Source organism: Eulemur rufifrons, chromosome 15 (assembly GCF_041146395.1).
Source record: "Eulemur rufifrons isolate Redbay chromosome 15, OSU_ERuf_1, whole genome shotgun sequence".
In the NCBI taxonomy this organism is placed as follows: Eukaryota; Metazoa; Chordata; class Mammalia; order Primates; family Lemuridae; genus Eulemur; species Eulemur rufifrons.
The window spans coordinates 44,657,939-44,677,538 of record NC_090997.1 but is presented as its reverse complement, the minus strand read 5'-3'; the positions used below and the strand labels follow the sequence as shown (position 1 = coordinate 44,677,538).

At 35.7% G+C, this 19,600-nt stretch overlaps 1 protein-coding gene across 1 annotated transcript in view; it reads right to left on the bottom strand.

The window, feature by feature from the left end:
- Positions 1-3,271: 3,271 nt before the first annotated feature.
- The window catches only part of ZNF292 (zinc finger protein 292), an 88,174-nt gene continuing 71,845 nt past the window's right edge, over positions 3,272-19,600 (bottom strand). Inside the window, exons 7-8 of the mRNA XM_069487775.1 lie at positions 17,997-18,138; positions 3,272-10,678 (exon numbers count right to left, since the gene is read on the bottom strand). Coding sequence (XP_069343876.1) covers positions 3,533-10,678; positions 17,997-18,138 — 7,288 coding nt within the window. The 3' untranslated portion in view covers positions 3,272-3,532. The remainder of the gene's footprint in view (positions 10,679-17,996; positions 18,139-19,600) is intronic.

Here is a 19,600-nt window from a genome sequence, read left to right as displayed (position 1 = left end):
ACAGCTGGTACAGCTGAATTAGTGCACACCTGTTGACTATCAGTCCTGGCTGAATAAATGCTATTTTAGATTGGCATTTCCCAAAGTCAGTTCCTTAGAATACTAATTCAGTGGGAGATAATTATGAAAAATATGTAAATATTGATATTAAAACAGAAAAATATTTTCATGGTCAAGTCTAGAAAATTCCCACTTTAACAGTTAACATGCTTTCTTTACAGAACTTTTCACTCTTTAATATGCTAATGTGCAATGGACTGTTTAAGACGGAGCTCTAACATGCAATTTAGAAAACCTTTTTGATCAAAGAACTTACACCCCCCCCCCCCCCCGCCCCGGTATCTCATTACAATAAACATTTTGAAAAAGGCTGCTTTCGACTACATAGCTTTTTAGCATCTCTCATGTCCATCAGTCTCTTTCCCCAACTCCATTAACATTACCTTTATTCTGGCTTCCATTATTTTTTTTTTGCTTGCGGTATTTTCAAGTCTCCCTATTAATCTCCAACTTACCCAATCTATCCTCTATACCATGCCAAGTATCTTTCTAAGATTGCTACCTGCATTCAGTAACCACTTAAAAAAAAAAAGATAAAGACTAAATACGGCATACAAGAACCTTCATGATCCGGCCCATCTGCCTTTTCAGCTTCAGCTTCTCCAACATCCCATCTTCCCACACCAAGCACTGGCAATACGGCAATTACACTATATGCCTCTTCATACCTCTAAGGCTACAATGCCCTTGTCCCCTGTGACCATCCAATGAGCACTCATTAATTTTTCAAAACCCATCTTCTCCACAAAGACTTCCACAACTACTTCCTTTTCCCAGGAAAACAGGGCATTTCTCTCTCATGTCTCTAGCTGCAGTAATTGTGTTTTTTCATCTTAATACCCATGGCAACTGTGATTGCTTAACCGATGATCAAAATTTGCTTTATTAAAAATCTTTGTCTCGAATTTTAAAATAATTTAACACGCTAAACTTAACATTGCTAAAAATTTCCAAAATTGTTATATTTCACTTAAGACAATGATGTATTTTGAACAACATTATTCTGACCTGTAATATACAAATTCTTTGGGTTTAGAAAAGGAAAAAAAATCTATTTTTTAATGCTGAAACCTTAGGCAAATTTAGGTTGTAGGAAGAAAAATATCTCAAAGAGGAAAAGTATACCATGAAAATTATATACGATTCTTTTTTAATACTTAGGCATTACATTCCATATCAAATTTTACCAACATGCTGTTCTATAAATTCATATTCATTTTATACCTTAATTTGATTCTTCTGTACCATGCTAAAAAGCCCACTCCCCCATAATTATTTTTGGCATACATTACCTGGAATATAAAAAAATTTCCTTCAATGTTGGCAAACTCTTTCCCCTGACATGTATAACAATTACAGAAATGTTCAGTGGTAAATTTTCTTAAGCTAATGAGCAAAAGAAAAGCCCCAATATTTTCACTCAGCAGTGGCTCATCACTATAATGATCAGAAATAAACCTACTTGGGCAGTTTTGCCAAATGCCCACCCTTTAAGAGCTAGGTCAACTTCTAAGAAAACTATACAGAAACATTCAGTTGTTAACAAAAATTTAATGTTAAAATTATTCAAAGTTATTTAAATTATTGTTAACTTAGAAAAAAAACCCATGTATTAATCACCCATAAAAACAACTTTTATTTTAATAAATAACAGTGGGCTTACCAAAGGGTAGGGATTTTAATGTGTCAAGTTTTATGCATATTGATAATAAACCTTAAGGAGGTAAAGCCAACTATTCAATAAAACCCAAAGGCCCTAAAAATAAAACTATAATACTTTAATAAAACTTAAAAAAATATTTTCCAAAAGAAAATAGTTCACTCCTTGACCATGCTTATTTATTCAGAGTACCAGCGATTTCAGTTAAGTGCTTCATTTTTCCTGCAAATCTAATGTTTCACAGGGAATATACACATTTTCATATCATCACAATATCATCAATGTCTCAGGCCAATAATATTGTGAATGCAACTATTTTATAATAAACACAAAGTAAAAAAAATCAATGCTACTATTTATGGTAAACAGAAACAAAAGTAAATATTGAAAGGATGTTTCCTTTTGTTTCCAGTACTGATTTAAGTTGGACTTTAAATGAAGGTCATCAACTCTCCTGAAATAACCTCTACCTCTGGGCGTGAATCCACAGTATAAATATGGTGAATAAAACTAAACTATAAGAGCTAACCATCTATGGAATAATAAAAAAAAAATCAATTATAACAACTAATACTGCTCTTAAAGACCAATCTAATGAAAAAAGTATCATTAGATATGGTGAGAAAATACAGACAAATCTGTACAATCTAACATCTATAAACAGTAAAATCAAAACATCCAACTTCCTTATAGAAAGTGTTTCATCTATGTAATTATAAATGTTAAGGACTCTTGTATTTTATAAACACAAGATGGGCTCACTTTGATGATATCAATTTTAAGATTTATAAAAATGTTTAAAAAAATCTTTCCACAAAACTTTATACAGTTTAAAGCTATACACCAATCTATAAATCTCAGAAAATGGGGAAAAAAAAAACCCTTTATAAGATCACATGTATAAAACAAGAAATGAAATGTGATTTTATTTAAGGCAATACTGGGCTACTTCACAAATCACCACCTCAAATATTTACACTGCTCCACACTACTAGTTTCTATCACATTCACAAAGGATTTTTTTTTAATACCAAATGTTTAAAATCTTCAATGTAGTAAATTCTTTATTCACATTTCCGTTATATTTCATGGACTCATAACTATATCCAATTGGAAGCAATGAAAAAAAAAACCTATAGCTATAAGAAACTGCTAGAGAATCTGCTTTAATTTCTCATGAATACCACCCAAAAATACTGGATGGCAAATTTACAAAGCAGAGCGAAGTGTTGATATAATGTGCATACTTTGTGAAAAGTAATCTTCAGATCATCTTGTAAATAAACGTTTGATGTAAAAATCAATGAACTATGGCAGAGCTTCTAGTTTTAGTTCAAAAAGTTCTTAATTTAAAATAATAAAAGAACAGTTTTAAAAACTTGATCACTTAGTTAAAAATTAAAATTTCAAATATAAATGTGTCATTTAATAGTTTAGACTTACAGACCGCTGGTGGCAGCAAAATGATTTACAATAATAAATATATACAAAAAAGGTATCTACAAAGAGTACTGTTATACATGAGCAGTGACCATCACACAGATAATTCAGTTTAGTTCATGAAAAGGGCAGCTGGGTGATAGAAATTTGAGGTTTAGCTCAATATTTACAATAAATGAAGTATTGATTCTGTTCCTCAAGTCCCATAGGGATAAAAAAAGTTTTACATGACAAATGTCATGGTTTTTTTTTTCTCTTTTTTTTGGCCAGGTTAATTCATGTCAGCAACAAAAAAATGAGTTTCACAATTCTTGCATGCTTGATGGCTTCCTATTTAAAATAAAACTATAAATGATGTTTATAGTACATTAATTAGCAGTACTGTCCTCTGCCTGTGGCTTTACCTACACTGATTTCTTTCATAACAGACATATCTGGATCATTTGAACGTACTTCAAGTTTTTTCAGACTGACTGTAGGTTTCATTTCCTGAAGTTGCTTTAAGACAAGCTCAGTGCAATCTTTAAGATTCTTGTCTAAAACAATTTTTACATTACCACTGCACTGAAGCTGTGATGGATTGGCAAACTGTACAAACGTTTCACTTTCTTTACAAGAACATATATGATTTCCACTAGTCACAGCAGTCTTGTCAATATTTTTTCTTGAATTTGAATGGGATCCTTTTTTGGTTCCACTATTTGGATGGTCTTTGTCAGTATTTTTCTTCTGCTTCACTGCAGACTCCTCAAGAAACTTCAGAAATGATACTTCAAATCCCATTGGTTTAAATGAGCTCCAGTCAAAAGATGCAGGATGCTCCTCAGTGGTTTGAATTGCAACAGCAGTTTCTTCTTCTTTACGTGTGCTACTTAACTCAACTGCTGATGCTGGTTCAGCTTTTTCAACTTTCCTTTTCTTATTTTGTGAGACATTTTTTTCTTTGTTAACTCTCTTCAAATTACTTGCTTTCTGTCTTTCCAGCTGGCAGGGGTTATTTTCCTGAAAATCGTTGCTTATATTTGAAGAGGTATTAGCTTGGGTCTCCACAACTGTGCTATCTTCATTTATTAATTTTGTAATAAATAATTCTGTTAGCTCATCCATTTCATCCTTTTCATTTTTTTGAACTTCTTTCTGTGGAACTGTAGTTGTTCTTGAGTTATCATTGCTCTCTGATACACATGTGTCAGAATCTTTCACATCACTCTTATCACTTTCTTGCTCAGAAGTTTCCTTTACTTGTGAGTTGCAACACCGTTTGAAGACAATAAGAAGATTTCGGTGTTGTGATGTAAATGCCTTAGATAATTTATGACACTTATAGTGTCTAATTATGTTGCTTTCACTTGTAACAACTGAAGTACATCCCTTTATCATACATGGATACTGGGTTACAAATTTGCTTGTACATTCAGACAAGGCATCATTTCTAGCCTTTATAGAATATACATGCTTTCCACGTTTCAGAGAATAAGGCTTATTTTCTTCAATCTGCTCAATCTTTGCATTCTTGTTTTCTAAATTACTTTTTTTCTTTCGTTTGGTCTTAGGCATTTTTATTCCTTCCTTTCCACATCTGCTGTGTTTTGTGCCCCGATGTTTAGGCTTTGATTTATCTTGGTTTGCCTTGCTTGACATATTTTCCTGGCCAGGTGTTAACCTTCTTGGCCGAATCAAATGAGCTTTATGTTTGTCATTATGTTTATTAAAGATGTGTCGGAGGAGATTAGACCGAGTTGCATACATACGGTCACAGCCTTCACAGTCACACTTATATATGCCATCTTCTTCTGTTTTACTTGCCTTTATCCCAATTCCATGGTCTGCCTCTAGATGAACAACATAGTTCAAATATGTAGTAAATGAAGATTTGCACTCTAACTGGTCACATGGAAATTTCCCAACATCCACTGAAGCAGTCATACTTTCAATTTCCTCAGGAGTCATTTCATGCAGTTTCATGTAGTGTTGTATGAGGCCAGTAATTGCCTGGAAAATTCGAGAACAGTCACTCACCTGACATCGAAATTCTTTCATAGTTTGTTTAGGTTCAGTTTCTTCACTTTCTTTACCAGCTTCACTTTCCTCTTCAACCTCTGCAGAAAATGCAGGTAGATCTGATTTGTGTACAGCTTGGTAATGAAGAATCAAATTTTGCTGTATTGTAAAGGCAGCAAAGCATCCCTGGTGAACACATCGATAAGGTCTGTAGGGGCTGTATCTTGTTGGAAACTCAAGGGATTGGGAAACTGACTTCTTCCGTTTTTTCTCCTCCTTTTCTTTTTTATGTCTCCTGATTTTTCGTCCTTTGGTTTGTATGTTTGTGAGAGAATTTGTATTATATTGTCCTGAAGTAACTGTAATCACCTGTGAAGAACTTTCTGTTTTTTCAGGACTTTTTTTTTCTGTAAGTTGTTTTTCTGTGATCACTACTGCATTATTGAGGGCATTTTCTACCTCTGCTCCCAATAGCAAAGCAGGCTGGGACTCCCTTTTATTTTCCTCTGGCATAGCTAGCTGTTTTTTTACTTGCGTGATTCGTGGGGCTGACAAATTTTCACTTTGAGATTTTCTTCCATAAGGCCTTTTTATTTTTAACTTCACCATTTCTTCGGTTGTAAAATGATGTACCAACTGACAGTGTGCCCGGAGATTCGAATTTCGTGTAAATGTTTTGGTACATGTAGGTACTACACACTTAAACGGAGCAAATTTCAACTGATTCTTCTTAATTTCAAGAATCATCTCTGGAGTATATTGATGAATTTTACCATAGTGCTTAAATAGTGCATCCTTTGTCATCGCACTGTAGTTACAGCCTTGGTTTTGACACACAAAGGGTTTATTAACTCTGTCACTGAACTGAATGTTTAGCATTTCAGAAACTGGTTGAACAACCGTGACATTTGGAATTGATTTAACAGGGGTAGGAGTCAGCGTCACAGATGTATTTAGTAGTACACACTGGGATGCTGGTGTAGACAGGTCATTTTCTAATTTCAATTTCTGTAAGCCTTCTAAAATTTCCTGTATTTGATCCTCCTTATGTAATACTTCAGGCTGAGGAATGTTACCTTTCGTTGGTATTACACTTATGAAGGAGGAAAACTGAGAAGAATCAGGTAATTTGTTATTTTGTACAGTGTCTACCGAAGGAAGCTGAATGTTATAATTTATTTGTGCATTCTGTGATGTTTCACCAGCACCCTGAGATCCACTTTTTAACTCAAGTATTTGAGAATTCATAGCAGTTTTAATAATTTCAAGAGTCTTTTCAAAGTTTTGTATAACATTGTCTTCAGAAATCTGCAAATCAGAATTTACTGAAGTTGTGCATGAATTTAAAGCCATCATTTGAGAATCACCATTTTCAGTTTTTAATGTTAAAGGAGCTAACACTGTATGAGCCTCAAGATTGGTTTTGAAGTTTCCTTTTACATCAGTCATAAATAACTGATTGTCAACACTACTTAATTTCTGTGTTAGGTTTTCCACCAAACCCTGAGGTTCACAACTTGGAATTACGTTTGAATGAAGGTTAGTAGTTGGGATCTCAATACTCTTTGCTATGAGTCCCATTGTTGTTAAGTCACCTGTTACCAAGTTTTGGGTAGCATTAGGTGCAATTAGTGAAGGTGCAACTTTCTTTCTTCTTTTAGAAGCACTGTTTCCTTTTTTATTTAAATGACTGGATCTTGTGTTCTGAGGGCCACTTATAACTGAAACACGTGAACTGTTACTGGTAAAATTTTGTGATGGTCCACTAGAATTAGGGAATGAACTAGAGCACAAACCATTTTCAACAGTCTTCAGTAGTAAGTCATTTGTTGGGAAAACAGGCAAACTGCTACATTCCTCAATGGAAGAAGTTTTGGAGTTTGGTGTCCTATTCTGGTTTGTCAGCAGGGTGTTTGGGTGGCATACAGTCTGCAACAGGGGTGGCACAGTTGGATTTGGCATCACTGTTGCATTTACTTGTGCTGCATCTGAGACACAACCTGTTGGAACATGAGAAAGCATTTCACTGCCTTCGAATGTACTGGGAATGCCAGCCGTTTCCAAGGCCTGCTTAATAATTTCACTTCCTTCTTGACTAACATTGGTATTAAAGTTAGTCACACGAGGAAATGTATTTGGCAAAAATGTTGAGCGATTTTCAGCAGCAAGAAGCTGTAGGAATGATGGATCTTTAAAACATACTTCCGGATTGAAGGTAGATTGTTGTGGCTGCTGCAGATTTACTGCATTTGTGGAGAGAATCATGCTGGCAAGAAGAGAAGGCTGTCCATTACTCTGTAGAAGTTCTTGAGCAATTTCTGCTCCATCCAGTGGTTTACAATAAGATCGCTTTGATAAGTGTCCACCTAGTGATCTGGGATTAGTGAAAGCCCTGTAACACCTGCTACAGATAAACTTCCCATCTCTGATAATTGCAGGCCATTTAGCCCTTTTGTTGTGCTTGGGTTTTCTCTCTTTGCCATTTGGGCCCCGCCCACGCTCTTTTTTAACTTTTTCAGGTGCAGACTGTTGGGCATTGGTGCTATTGAAGTCATTTGCAACATTCACTTGTGAAGGAAAAACTGCATTCTCACCATTACCCCCCTTTAGAAAGGAGGAATTAGTGTTTCCTTCAATCTGTGTGGAATAATGATTTGTATTATTTTCCAGTTGGGAAAAAACAGAATTAGTCCCACTATCTGCTGGTGAAGGGAAGAGAGACATTGAACTACTTTCTGCAGGTAAAGGAAGGAAAGGATCTGAGCCGCTGTCAATATTCAAAGGCAAAACTGTTTTGGTTAGATCTTCCATTTGTGCTGGCAAGGTAGTATTAGATAAATTTTCCATTTGGGAACATAACATACCACCTTGGTCATTTTTATCCTGAGAAGTTATATTTGGATTTATGACACTTTCCATTGAGGGCAACAATGGAGTTGACACACTTGCTAAATGAGCTGGAAAAATGGGAGGTGAGACATGCTGCAACTGGGCTGAACAAGTAGGATTCCCATTGGCTTTGGTCTGTGGTGTAAAAAATGCATTAGAGCTGCTCATCTGTGATGGCAAAAAATAAAGAAACTTTCCATTATTTGGTGTACTTAAGCTGTTAGATTTCTGACCTTTTTTACTTTTGCGCTGCATTTTAAATGCAGCATACTGGTCAGGGTGTGCTGTCTTCATGTGTTTCCCAATACTCTGTGAAGAATTATAGGTTCGAGTACATCCCTCGACCTGGCAGCTGAATTTCTGAACTGGAGCTTTTGGAGGCACTGATGGAGTTCCTAATGAACTATTTAGGTTGGGCTGTGGTGGAACAAATGTGATACTTTCTAATGTCTTAAGAGGTAAATTATAAAGATTGGATGACGTTTTAACATTACTTCCACATTCAAACTTGGAAGTTGGTAAATTGTTTTGAAATCCTGCCTGATTTTGCACAGAAAAGGTCATCAGATTGTTCACTTGTCTTTCTAAGTTTTGTGGTGTAAGGTCACCTATTTTGAGGGTTTCCGAATTTACTAAAGAATTCTGAGTAATCTGGGCTTCATTAAAACAATCCTGTTCTTTCCTCTCTTGGAAACCTGGATGACATAAATCATTACAAGTATCTTCAACTGGTGTATGTAAGTTTGTGACCAGTGATTCACCACTGCCTTCCACAGTTGAATTTTCTTGCTTTCCAAAGTTATCCTCGATCCCCTGATTCAGAGACACCTTAATGGACACAGCTACTTCACTGGCCTGAAGCAGAGGAGTAGTAGCAGGGTTTTCCAAACCATTTGACAATGGTCCATTAGCTTGCCTGAGCTCAGAGGCAGAAATCTGGTCTTGTTTGATCACAGCTGATTCTGCTTTGCTTTTATCCCAGGCATCACTTCTATCTGCTGGTAAGCTGTTGTCAATGTTGTTTTCTGAAGGAAGCACAGATCTTTCTTTCTCAGTATTCTCTGCTGTGTTCTGAGTCACTTCGGAAGTCTGAACAGAATCTCCAGATGAATTAAGTTGGTCTTTAGGAGGCAGCACTTTTTCAGGAGGGGAATTATGATCATCCAAATGCTTTTCCAGCTCACTCTGAGAACGATAAACTTTACCACAAGCTGTGAACTTACAAGTGTAGGTATTATAATGTTGTGCTTCATGATCATATAGTAAATAAGCTTCTGAAAAAATCCTGCCACATTTAGGAAACATACATTTTGCTCTAAAGACTTGATGCTCCTTTCGGTGGGTTAAAAGCTCTGCATAACTATTAAAACCAGCCTTACATTTCATCTGTATACAGATATATGGTTTACTTCCACAGTGCATTTGTAAGTGATCATTAAGATGAGTAACACTCACAAAATGCCTTCTACAGTACTGGCAAATAACTTTTTTGCTCTGCATTTCAAGAAAGCGCTTGGCATCTTCATTATCTTTGTGCCCCTTTACATGAGCAATTAAATTTTTAAAGTACTTAAAGCCCTTTTTACAAAAAGTTACAGGGCAATTAAATTCATTAACAGGTACTGGTTTCTGGACGGGGATCACTTCTGGCTCATAAGATTTATCTTTGTCATCATTCTCATCATCTGAACCATCATTATCATTAAACACTATGAAATCCGTTGAATACAGACTATTCTTTTTTATAGGCCGTTGTTCCTGCTTAGCCACAGTATTAGTCTTCTGATTTTCACTGGTAGTTGTTATCTTAGGAGGCCTTCCCAATCTTCTTAACGGTTTCATAGCTGCTAGTCTTTCTTTACTAGATTGTTTAACATGCAACGTGACATGAGGGACAAAAGTTTCTTTAGAATTAAAGTTTTTTGCACATATGGGGCAACTGTAAATTCCATCTTTGTAATGTTTCTGAGCATGTCGTACTATTCTGTGACCAAGGAATTCTTTGTCACACAGCACACAATACTGCATGTAGGCTTGCCAATTCCTAAATCTAGCAGATATAAATCCCCTCTCTCTTAACTGTTTTATCTCTCTCTTCTTCTGCTTTTCATCACCAATGTCTTTAAGAAGGCCAGAATTAGCACCAACTCCACCAGAAAGCCCATTCACAGAAGTTTCTTTACTCTCTTCCTGGTAGTCTACTACTTTCTCATATACTTCACTGTCATTTAGTTCATCTATTGAAGATACAATGGATGCTTCTTCTCCCATTAATGCAAGACATTGTCGTTTTAAGGTTTTCCAATCCCAGAATTCTGGATCAAAGGGCCATTGCGTTTTCAATACAAGTAAGAGCTCACAGCGTAGAGAATTTGGTATTGGAAGATTTTCTTCATCGTATTTCTGGTCTGGCTGGTTATACAACATTTCCACAGCATAATATGCATCAACTGTAGGCTCAATAAGAAATTCACTCAGTTGACAAGCACGTTTAACTTCCAGATCATCAGGCAACAAACATGAAATGGTCTTGCAAATAGATATTTTCACTTCAGTATTTTCTGTAGACTCCAGGCGAAGAGCTTTTACACATAGTTCTATACAGGTAGCAAGTCCAGCCCCTTCAGTCTGTGAAAAAGCAAATAGGAAATGTTAACAGAATCTACACTAATTTATTTGTGATTTTAGTTTTTAAGATCGAGGTTTACTTTTCTAAAACCTTGCAGTTGCAACATATGAAAAGATTCCCCTTCTAAAGCAATGCAGCTGTGTGTGTGTGTGTGTGTGTGTACAATGAACTGCATAGCACAGGAGAAAAAGCATAAGTACTGGAAGAAGCTAAGATAAGATCTGGTTATGAAATCATCTAATAGCTAGGCAAACTTGGAAGTTATTTAACTTCTCTGACTTTTCATATCCCATTTATAAAACAGAGGTCAAAATAGCACTTAAACTTCCTAAAATTGCTATATTAAAGGAGATTAAGTATTTAAAGTATCTGGCATAAAGTACAACACATAGTAAGTTATCAATAAATGTCATCTTTATCATAAATATTCCTTCCTAAGTTTATATTTGCAATTTTTCTGAAACAAAACCCTCTTAATCCAATTATAACACCGAGAATGTCCCCATATTTCCTGACTTATTAGTAATGAAATAAATATTTCCTTTATAACAAAATAAGGTATTGATCTCTAATAGTGGGGATTCCAGTGCTATCATAAAACTGAATGCCAAATCACCTACCTCATGGCTAGACCAGCCTAAGAATTAGGAGGATACAGAACCCCAAAATGTTTTCTTTTGAATTAGCATCTTGAACTATTATTATATAGCAGTAATGAAGGTAAGAGTCAGTTGAAAGATATAAGGCGTTAAGAAGAGACAGAAACAGGATTTAAAGATTAGAAAGGAACAATGATATATGAGAAATAAACTAGCCACAGCAGGTGGCCACGTTCATTTGAATGGAATATGTGTGATATAGGATCAAAAGGAAAGACAGAAAAGAAGTAAAGAGAGCCGACAGGGTCTGTATTTTGATAGGTCAAGAAGAAAACAAAATATTTTACTAAAAGAGAAGCTCAGATTTGTGGGGCAAAAGGAGAATAAGGAAAGGAGGCTGGGATACTGAACTGGCCTTGATTTGAGGAAATGCAAGGGCACAAAGACCAAGAAGAAAATGAACAATAAAAATAGATACAAAGAAACCTACTTTAAAAATGACACGGAAGACAGGACAACTGGGAAAAAGGTGGGACCATATGGGCATTTCTAGCTTTCACATAAACTTGTGTAATTATTTAATGCTCTTCTGAGATAGATTGGGGCCATAAAACTTTTACAGTAAAACATCTGCATCTCTGTTACATGCCTTGGGGGCTGCTAATATGGAACAATTAGGCCACTCCTCTGCTATAATATGCAAGAAAGAAAAATACACATGGTCAGTGAAGCTGCACACTAAACAGAGAAAGACTCGAAGTCTCGGAGGAGTCAAAGGTCAAGTCAACCATAAAGATAATTCTAAGGCATATAAAATATTGTCAGGCGGTTTAATATGTACATAGAGGATGAAAATTCTGAAAAGAGCTGATTATTTAGAAAATTCAGGAAATGATGAAGAAAGAAATGAATTTAAGAAGGAATTCGGAGTTGGATGAAGGATATGTCTTGGGGAAAATGACTATTTTATGTCACATGAATGTCAAGCCTTTTCTCCAGAAATGGCAAAAGCTGGTTCAAAAATTCTAGTTATTGCTTATAAAACACAACTAAAATTATTCAAAAGGGGGAACTCCACTGACATTCTATTCTAATCCAGTCTGCGAATGAATTCAAAGGTTCATTTCAACGCATTAAGGGCAAATAACTTTAATACATTTGTTTTAAAAACATCGTAATGGGCAGTTTGAATCATGGTGTGATGCAGGAGTAGGTGGTGGGATCTCCTTGCGTCTGATTAGCCGTTTCTTGGTCTTGCTTGTTTGAGCTTCAGCTGAATGGAAAAAGTTGCCGGTGTGCTGTATTCATCAACACCTGAAATCTAGGATGACCAGACATGGATGTGTGGATGCAAACGCCGCTGTGTATGGCAAGCCATCCTAGAGTACCTCACCGTGGAGGTATTTGAACTAGCAGGAAGTGCATCAAAAGACTTAAAGGTAAAGTGTATTACCCCTTGTCATTTGCAACTTGCTATTTGTGGAAATGAAGAATTAGACTCTGTCATCAAGGCTACAATTGCCGGTGGTAGTGTCATCCCACACATTCACAAATCTCTGATTGGAAAAAAGGGACAACAGAAGACTGTCTAAAAGATGCCTGGATTCCTTATTACCTCAGGACTCTAAATACTCTAACAGCTGTCCAGTATTGGTAATTCCTGTGGACTGTATCTCTGCAAAAAACACAATTTTGCCTTTTTGTAATTCTATTAAAGAAGTTGGAAGTTTAATTAGCTTTCCAACCAACCAAATTTCTGCATTCGAGCCTTAACCATATTTTAAGTGTTACTGCGGCTTCAAAGTAGCTACTGATTCCAAAGTAGTGGGTTTTGATTGAGTTGACTGTTTATAAAAATAACTGTTTGGATTTTAATTGGGATGCAGTAGTTACAGTAACAAACATTTGGTTTTGTACAGATATTATTTCCACTCGGGTGGATAAGCTCAATAAAGGTCATATCCCCACTCCCCCACATACAAAAAAGCAACAAAAAAACCTTAATGTTATAATTAAATCTGAAACCTTAACAAATAATGCCAACAAAAGCAACTACATCAAAATTTTTATTCTTCTGAGTTTTCATTTGTATGTACTTGAAAATTAAGTTAACAGGCAATATTCAAATCATAAACTGGCCATCTGACAAGTATGTTTTAAAGTTGAGTGAGTTCATAATTTTCCACAAATACAAATGTGATTAAACAAGTGATTAGCCCATAGAAATCTACTTAATTCATAACATCAGTTAATAATAAGTACTGACAGCACCAGCTTGAATTTATGAGTCACAAGAGCAGAAAGCTAAGTGATATAAATTCAGAGGAGGAACAGAGACTCAACCCCCTTTCTGGCACTAGAAGAGCACCAGGAAAGCTTTGGGAAAAGGAAAGGTTTGTCTTTTGTACCCTCTTCTCATAGCCTTTTCTGCTCATTTCTTCTGGCTGCCTAGTATCCTTGACCTAAACCTAACCAGGGCTTTCATGTTGATTTTAGTTCCCCATGTGACTTCCAATTCAGCTTTCCCCTCTACCTGTAGCATCATGCCTTACCCTGCTTTAAAACTCTTTAAATGGCTACCTATGTATTTCAGAATTAAATATAAACTTTTTAGCATGGAATAAAAAGGACCTTCACAATCTGACCTTTGCCTCATCTGTCTAGTCTCATGTTTTTAATCTTTCCATCTACCCAAACAGAAAATTGACCCACATGAAGTGTCCCCAAATATCTTATTCTCTTTTGTCTTGCTACTACCTTATATGCTTTTTCTCTCCCCTCTTTGGCCAGTACTAACTGAATAACAAAACAGACAAGGACGTTAGTGGTCCACTTCTTTTATTCACTCAGCACTTACTTTATACCAGGCACCATGCTAAGCAATGCGCTCTCACAGGAGTTTCAACATTCCACTCTAATAGAGACCCATATTAATATTGCAATTGTTTGTGACCTCCATCAAGAGACAATAAAATCCTTGATGGAGATTTTTAAATGTATAGTAGCTGAGATTGCAAGATTATTAGGGAAATTCCTGGGGCTCAAAATGAAGATGAACCTAAAAATTGGAGCAGAAAGCTTGAACTGATGTTGGGCCTTACCTAGCCTGGTGGGGATTGGGTATGTTGTATTTTTCAACTCTTTAACTTCAAAGGGTCTAAGAAAGAGTATACTGCAAGAATAAAAAGATGCACCAAGCTATTTGCTCCCATTCCTTTGCAGCTATCAATACAAATTTAAGAAGAAATTACAGTTGTCCCTTGGAATCGATGGGGCATTGGTTCCAGGACCCCACAGACACCAAAATCTGTGGATGCTTGAAGCCTTTATACAAAATGGCAGAATATTTCCATATAACCTATGCACATCCTCTCAATTACTTATAATACCTAAATGCTATGCCTACACATCATTTCATTTGCATAGATTCAACGTAATACTCAGCTTGCAGCAAATTCAAGTTTTGCTTTTTGGAACTTTGTGGAATTCCCCCCCCCCCAAATATTTTTGATGTACAGTTTGTTGAATCCATAGATGTGGAACCCATGGATATGAAGGGCCAACTGTATTTTAAATTAATATGAGAATGGCTGGCTGATAGTCTTCAACTCTTGGAATTTTGAAAAAAGAGGACTACCAATTAATCCAAATCACTAACTTTCACCTGGAAAATGAAGAGTTACACTGGAACCTAGTCACTATAGCTTAACTTTAAGGTCTCTTCCTAAAACAATAACAACCTATGATTTTAGTTTTAAGACAAAACATTCTCTGCTTGTTAGATTTCAGAAAGTAAAAGACACAGGAATAAAATTTCATGCAATGAGAAACAAGATTTTGGAGGCAAAGAGCTACTATCATGATGCATACTATTCCTGCCAAGAAATCTACTGCCCCGGCCAACTTCACCAAGCTATTTATACTTTTTTTTTTTTTTTTTTTTTTTTTTGAGACAGAGTCTCGCTTTGTTGCCCGGTCTAGAGTGAGTGCCGTGGCGTCAGCCTAGCTCACAGCAACCTCAAACTCCTGGGCTTAAGCGATCCTACTGCCTCAGCCTCCCGAGTAGCTGGGACTACAGGCATGCGCCACCATGCCCGGCTAATTTTTTCTGTATATATTTTAGTTGTCCATATAATTTCTTTCTATTTTTAGTAGAGACGGGGTCTCACTCTTGCTCAGGCTGGTCTCGAACTCCTGACCTTGAGCAATCCACCCGCCTCGGCCTCCCAGAGTGCTAGGATTACAGGCGTGAGCCACCGCGCCCGGCCTATTTATACTTTTAACTGCTTTTTTTTTTTTATGTATTTTACTTCTGGACCCAAAGCCTCTTCAGAAGAGTGTTAGCCAACAAAACTATTTGTGATCATGGGAACGTTCTGTATCTGTACCATCCAATAGGGCACCTACTAGCCACATGGAGCTATTGAGCACCTAAAATGGGCTACCGTAACAGACAGTGCAGCTCTTGTCCAAGTTCCGCACCCCCCCCCCCGCCCCCCCGCCCTACACCAACATGGCCTCTGTATGAGTGGAGAGCAAGATTAAAAGAGGATGGTCACTTTTACCTAACTTGCTCAATTCATTTAATTAAGTAATGAAACCCAGAGACGTTAAGGTCAATAGTGGGTCAAGATTTATACCCAGTTTGTCTGGCTTCTAGTTCCAGGTTTCTTCCACTTTGCCATGCTGCTTTTTAAATTAGAGTTAGGCAGTGGCACAGCCTATATTTTAAAATTGCATAGTAGTTTCCTAAGAAACTTATTATTGTACCTTTTTGGTTTATTTTTTTAACTGTGGCACCACAATATATAAAATGGAAAATCAGGATGAGTTAACAAGGTTGATACAGGAAAAACTGGAAAGTAGAAGGATTCATATTCCTGTTCTTTACTTCTGAAATTGAAGAGAAATTACTTCAGGAGAGAAAAATGAATATACACCTAAGACTTATTGACCAACTATAGATTTTAAGGGGTACTTATAAAGGGAGATGGGGGAGTATCTTTGATCCTCCTTTCAAAAAATTATATATTAATTAAAAAAATCTGTCATGCTGCATCCCAATTTTTAGGTTTTATGCAACAGTAGCACCTTTGGAAGGTGTCTTTCTTCTGTGTACATTTAAATGGAAACCAACTGCATTCCTACAAGAGTTAATAAAAGAAAATCAGTAACTTTCAGAAAACTTGTATTCTGATTTACTTAATAAGTGAAAGTACTTATGCAACCTCTGTCAATTCCTTCTTCAGTTGTGTCTAATGTACATAATCCATCTGTTAAGTTTTTCATTTCAATGACTATGTTTTTTAATTTGCAAAAGTTCTTTTGACTCTTTAAAATCTGCTTGGTCATTTTGACAGTGTCTTTCTTTCATAAGCTTTAATTTCTTATTTTATGCCTTTAAATATATGTATTTTACAGATTTATCCATATTATTTAAAATATTAGGCAACAAATTCTACTATTTTTTGCTGAAATTCACTCACTTCAGATTGTTTCATACCTTTATAAATTTATAAATCTTGATGGTTAACTCACTTATGCCTTTAAATATATGTAATTTATAGTTTTTATGCTTGTATGTTTATGTTCTTTCTATATGCTAAAATTCCCTAATGGCAGACTGCTGCATGTTTTGTAAATCTTGATGGTGAACTCATATTAAGCAGGGCTTTGTAAGAATCCTGTGTTGACAGTATGGCCCTCCTAAAGGAGTTTTGTTTTTGCTTCTGTAGGCATCCCAGGTATTATCAGCCCAGAACTCCATCCTCACCTTCTTAAACACTACTTACTTGGCATGGGTATTCCTGGATTACATAGCTAGAATAAATGTGGCCCCTAAATCTGTGAGAGGGTAGACCTATAGTTATAACTTCTTAAAGGCAAGGTTTTCCTCCTCTGACCCAGAGTTCAACTGGACATACGTAAGGTTCCCTAGTAGCCATCTGTGTTAGAGAGTATTATTTTTCTAGTCTACCTTTTCAATAAAATTACAGTACTTCACAGGCCCCAGCTGTGTGTGTGTGTGTTGAGGGGAGTGTTCAGATCTAATTCCTCAAATTGAGACAGCCCGAGATCTTATGACCTATTTCCATATAGCTATCTCCTATCCCTGTGTGTATACTAAAACTCTAACTACTTAGTTACTGCCAAGTAACAACATACCCAATCCCCACTAGGCTAGGTAAGACCCAACATCAGTTCAAGCTTTCTGCTCCAATTTTTAGGTTCATCTTCATTTTGAGCCCCAGGAATTTCCCTAATATTCTTGCAATTTCAGCTACTATACATTTAAAAGTATGTTTGTTTTATTTTATCAAGTATTTGTGGCTGTTATGTAGTCAAAACGTTTTTTAGATAATGTAATCTGCTCTACTGCTAGCAAAGGAATCTATCTCTATATTCCTCTTTACACTTTCTAAATTTCTACAGCCAAATTGACATAGTAGTATAACCCCTAAGAGCAAAAGAGAAGAACGATATAATGTAATTATTACACATTTTACTTTTCTTCCAGCTAACAGCAAGCCCCAGGACCTCAATTGCATTTTTAAGTTTTTCTGTATTGAATGTCTTAAGGACTAATAAAATGTACAAAGCACTAACTGAAGTTTTAAAAAAACCACTGAAAGAGATGCCAAAATAAGAAAAGTTAAAATCTTTTTATTAAAGATAATTTACACATTTTAAATTTAAAAAATACTTTTATTATTCTTACCTCTGAATTAATAACTTTAATCAGGAAGAAAATGTGATAAACTGTCTTTGTCAACAAAGACAGTTGACGACACCTCTCAAGGTACACATGTATAGATGGTTCTACTCTTTGCTGTAATTTACTCCAAAAGAGAGTAAGTTCCCTAAAAAAAAGTTTAAAAGATAAGTTAGAGTAGTAATGTAACAATCATGGACCATAAGTCTGGTCATTACATTTAAATATGAAAATAGTTTTACATTCCAATTGTACATGTGCAATTAAGTTTAAATGCAAGAAAATAGACCCAGATTTTCTAAACACCAAATAAAATAAGGATATGGCTTATCATTTTGCTAATTTTTTTCAATCCCAGACAAAAAAGCACTACCTTTCACTAGGAAAGCACCTAACATTGAAGCAAGTTAATACAAATGGGAACTGTGAGCCACATCTAAACTTTATGTAATAAGAAAGCGCAAGATGTGTATGTGTGTATGTATAATTATGTATATATACATACACACACAGAGAAAGCAGACATCAATGGCATAATGATTTTCTAAAAGCATTTACACTGACCAATAAGTTTATTACTAGATGAATATAAGAACCAATGATGACACAGAAGAAAGAAACTAATCTGTGCCACAGCAGTGAAACAATAAAAAAAATTCTGAAAAATAAACTTCAAAATTTATTTCAAATGCAATAACATTTTTGCATTAAAAAATCCTACTAAAGTGGTGAATTTTCCTCTTTCACTTATCATCCTGTTTCTACTCTGTCCTCCATGATTAATTCCCACATAAATCTTCCTTGCTTCAGCTTTTTTTTACCAGGTGTTCTCAATACAGGACTTACCTATTAATACTTCTTCAGTTTCCACTCCTAGGAACTCTTTTCACCATCTACTTGAATAACTTGCTCATTCACTGGATTTTAACCTATATACTGAGGACTTCAAAGTCTGTTTCTCCAGTCTTAACACAACTTTCACCTCTCTAGTTCTTTGTAAGACTTCTCTACTTTGATCTCTTCTGAAACCAGAAACCTAATATATGAAAAAAGATGACTGCCATTCTTCCCAGTTCACGTCTTCCTAATTTAATGCATTATCACCGACCCTATCAGCCTCTACTTTTTCCCATCTTCACGACTGTTATCTTCAGCATTTCTTTCACCTATTCTACATCCATAAGGTAGCCTTTGAAACATCCCAGCTGGACTATATACTGGCTTTCCAGATTTTCCATTTCAACTCTGCACTGCCACTTGCTTGCCCAACTCTGCCCTCACTGTTGAGTCCCCAGTAAATTCTCAACTGCTTATCTTTAACAGTGTTTCTTAAACATAAACTTCTAGGTTGTCCTTCTACTCAAGAGCTTGTAATAGATTGCTTTTATCATATAAAATTCAGACTTTGGTGCCTTTTTAAAAACCAATTAATACACTAATTTCTTAGTCATTACTCATTTTCATGCTATATCATACCCAGAAAATATATTCATCCTCAATAATTTTATTTATTTTCCCTTCAGAATTTTTCTAACTGCCTTTCATATCAATCTTTTCTGTACCGCATATACAATTTTTCCTTTATAACAAAGCTCAACTACTCAGAAAAT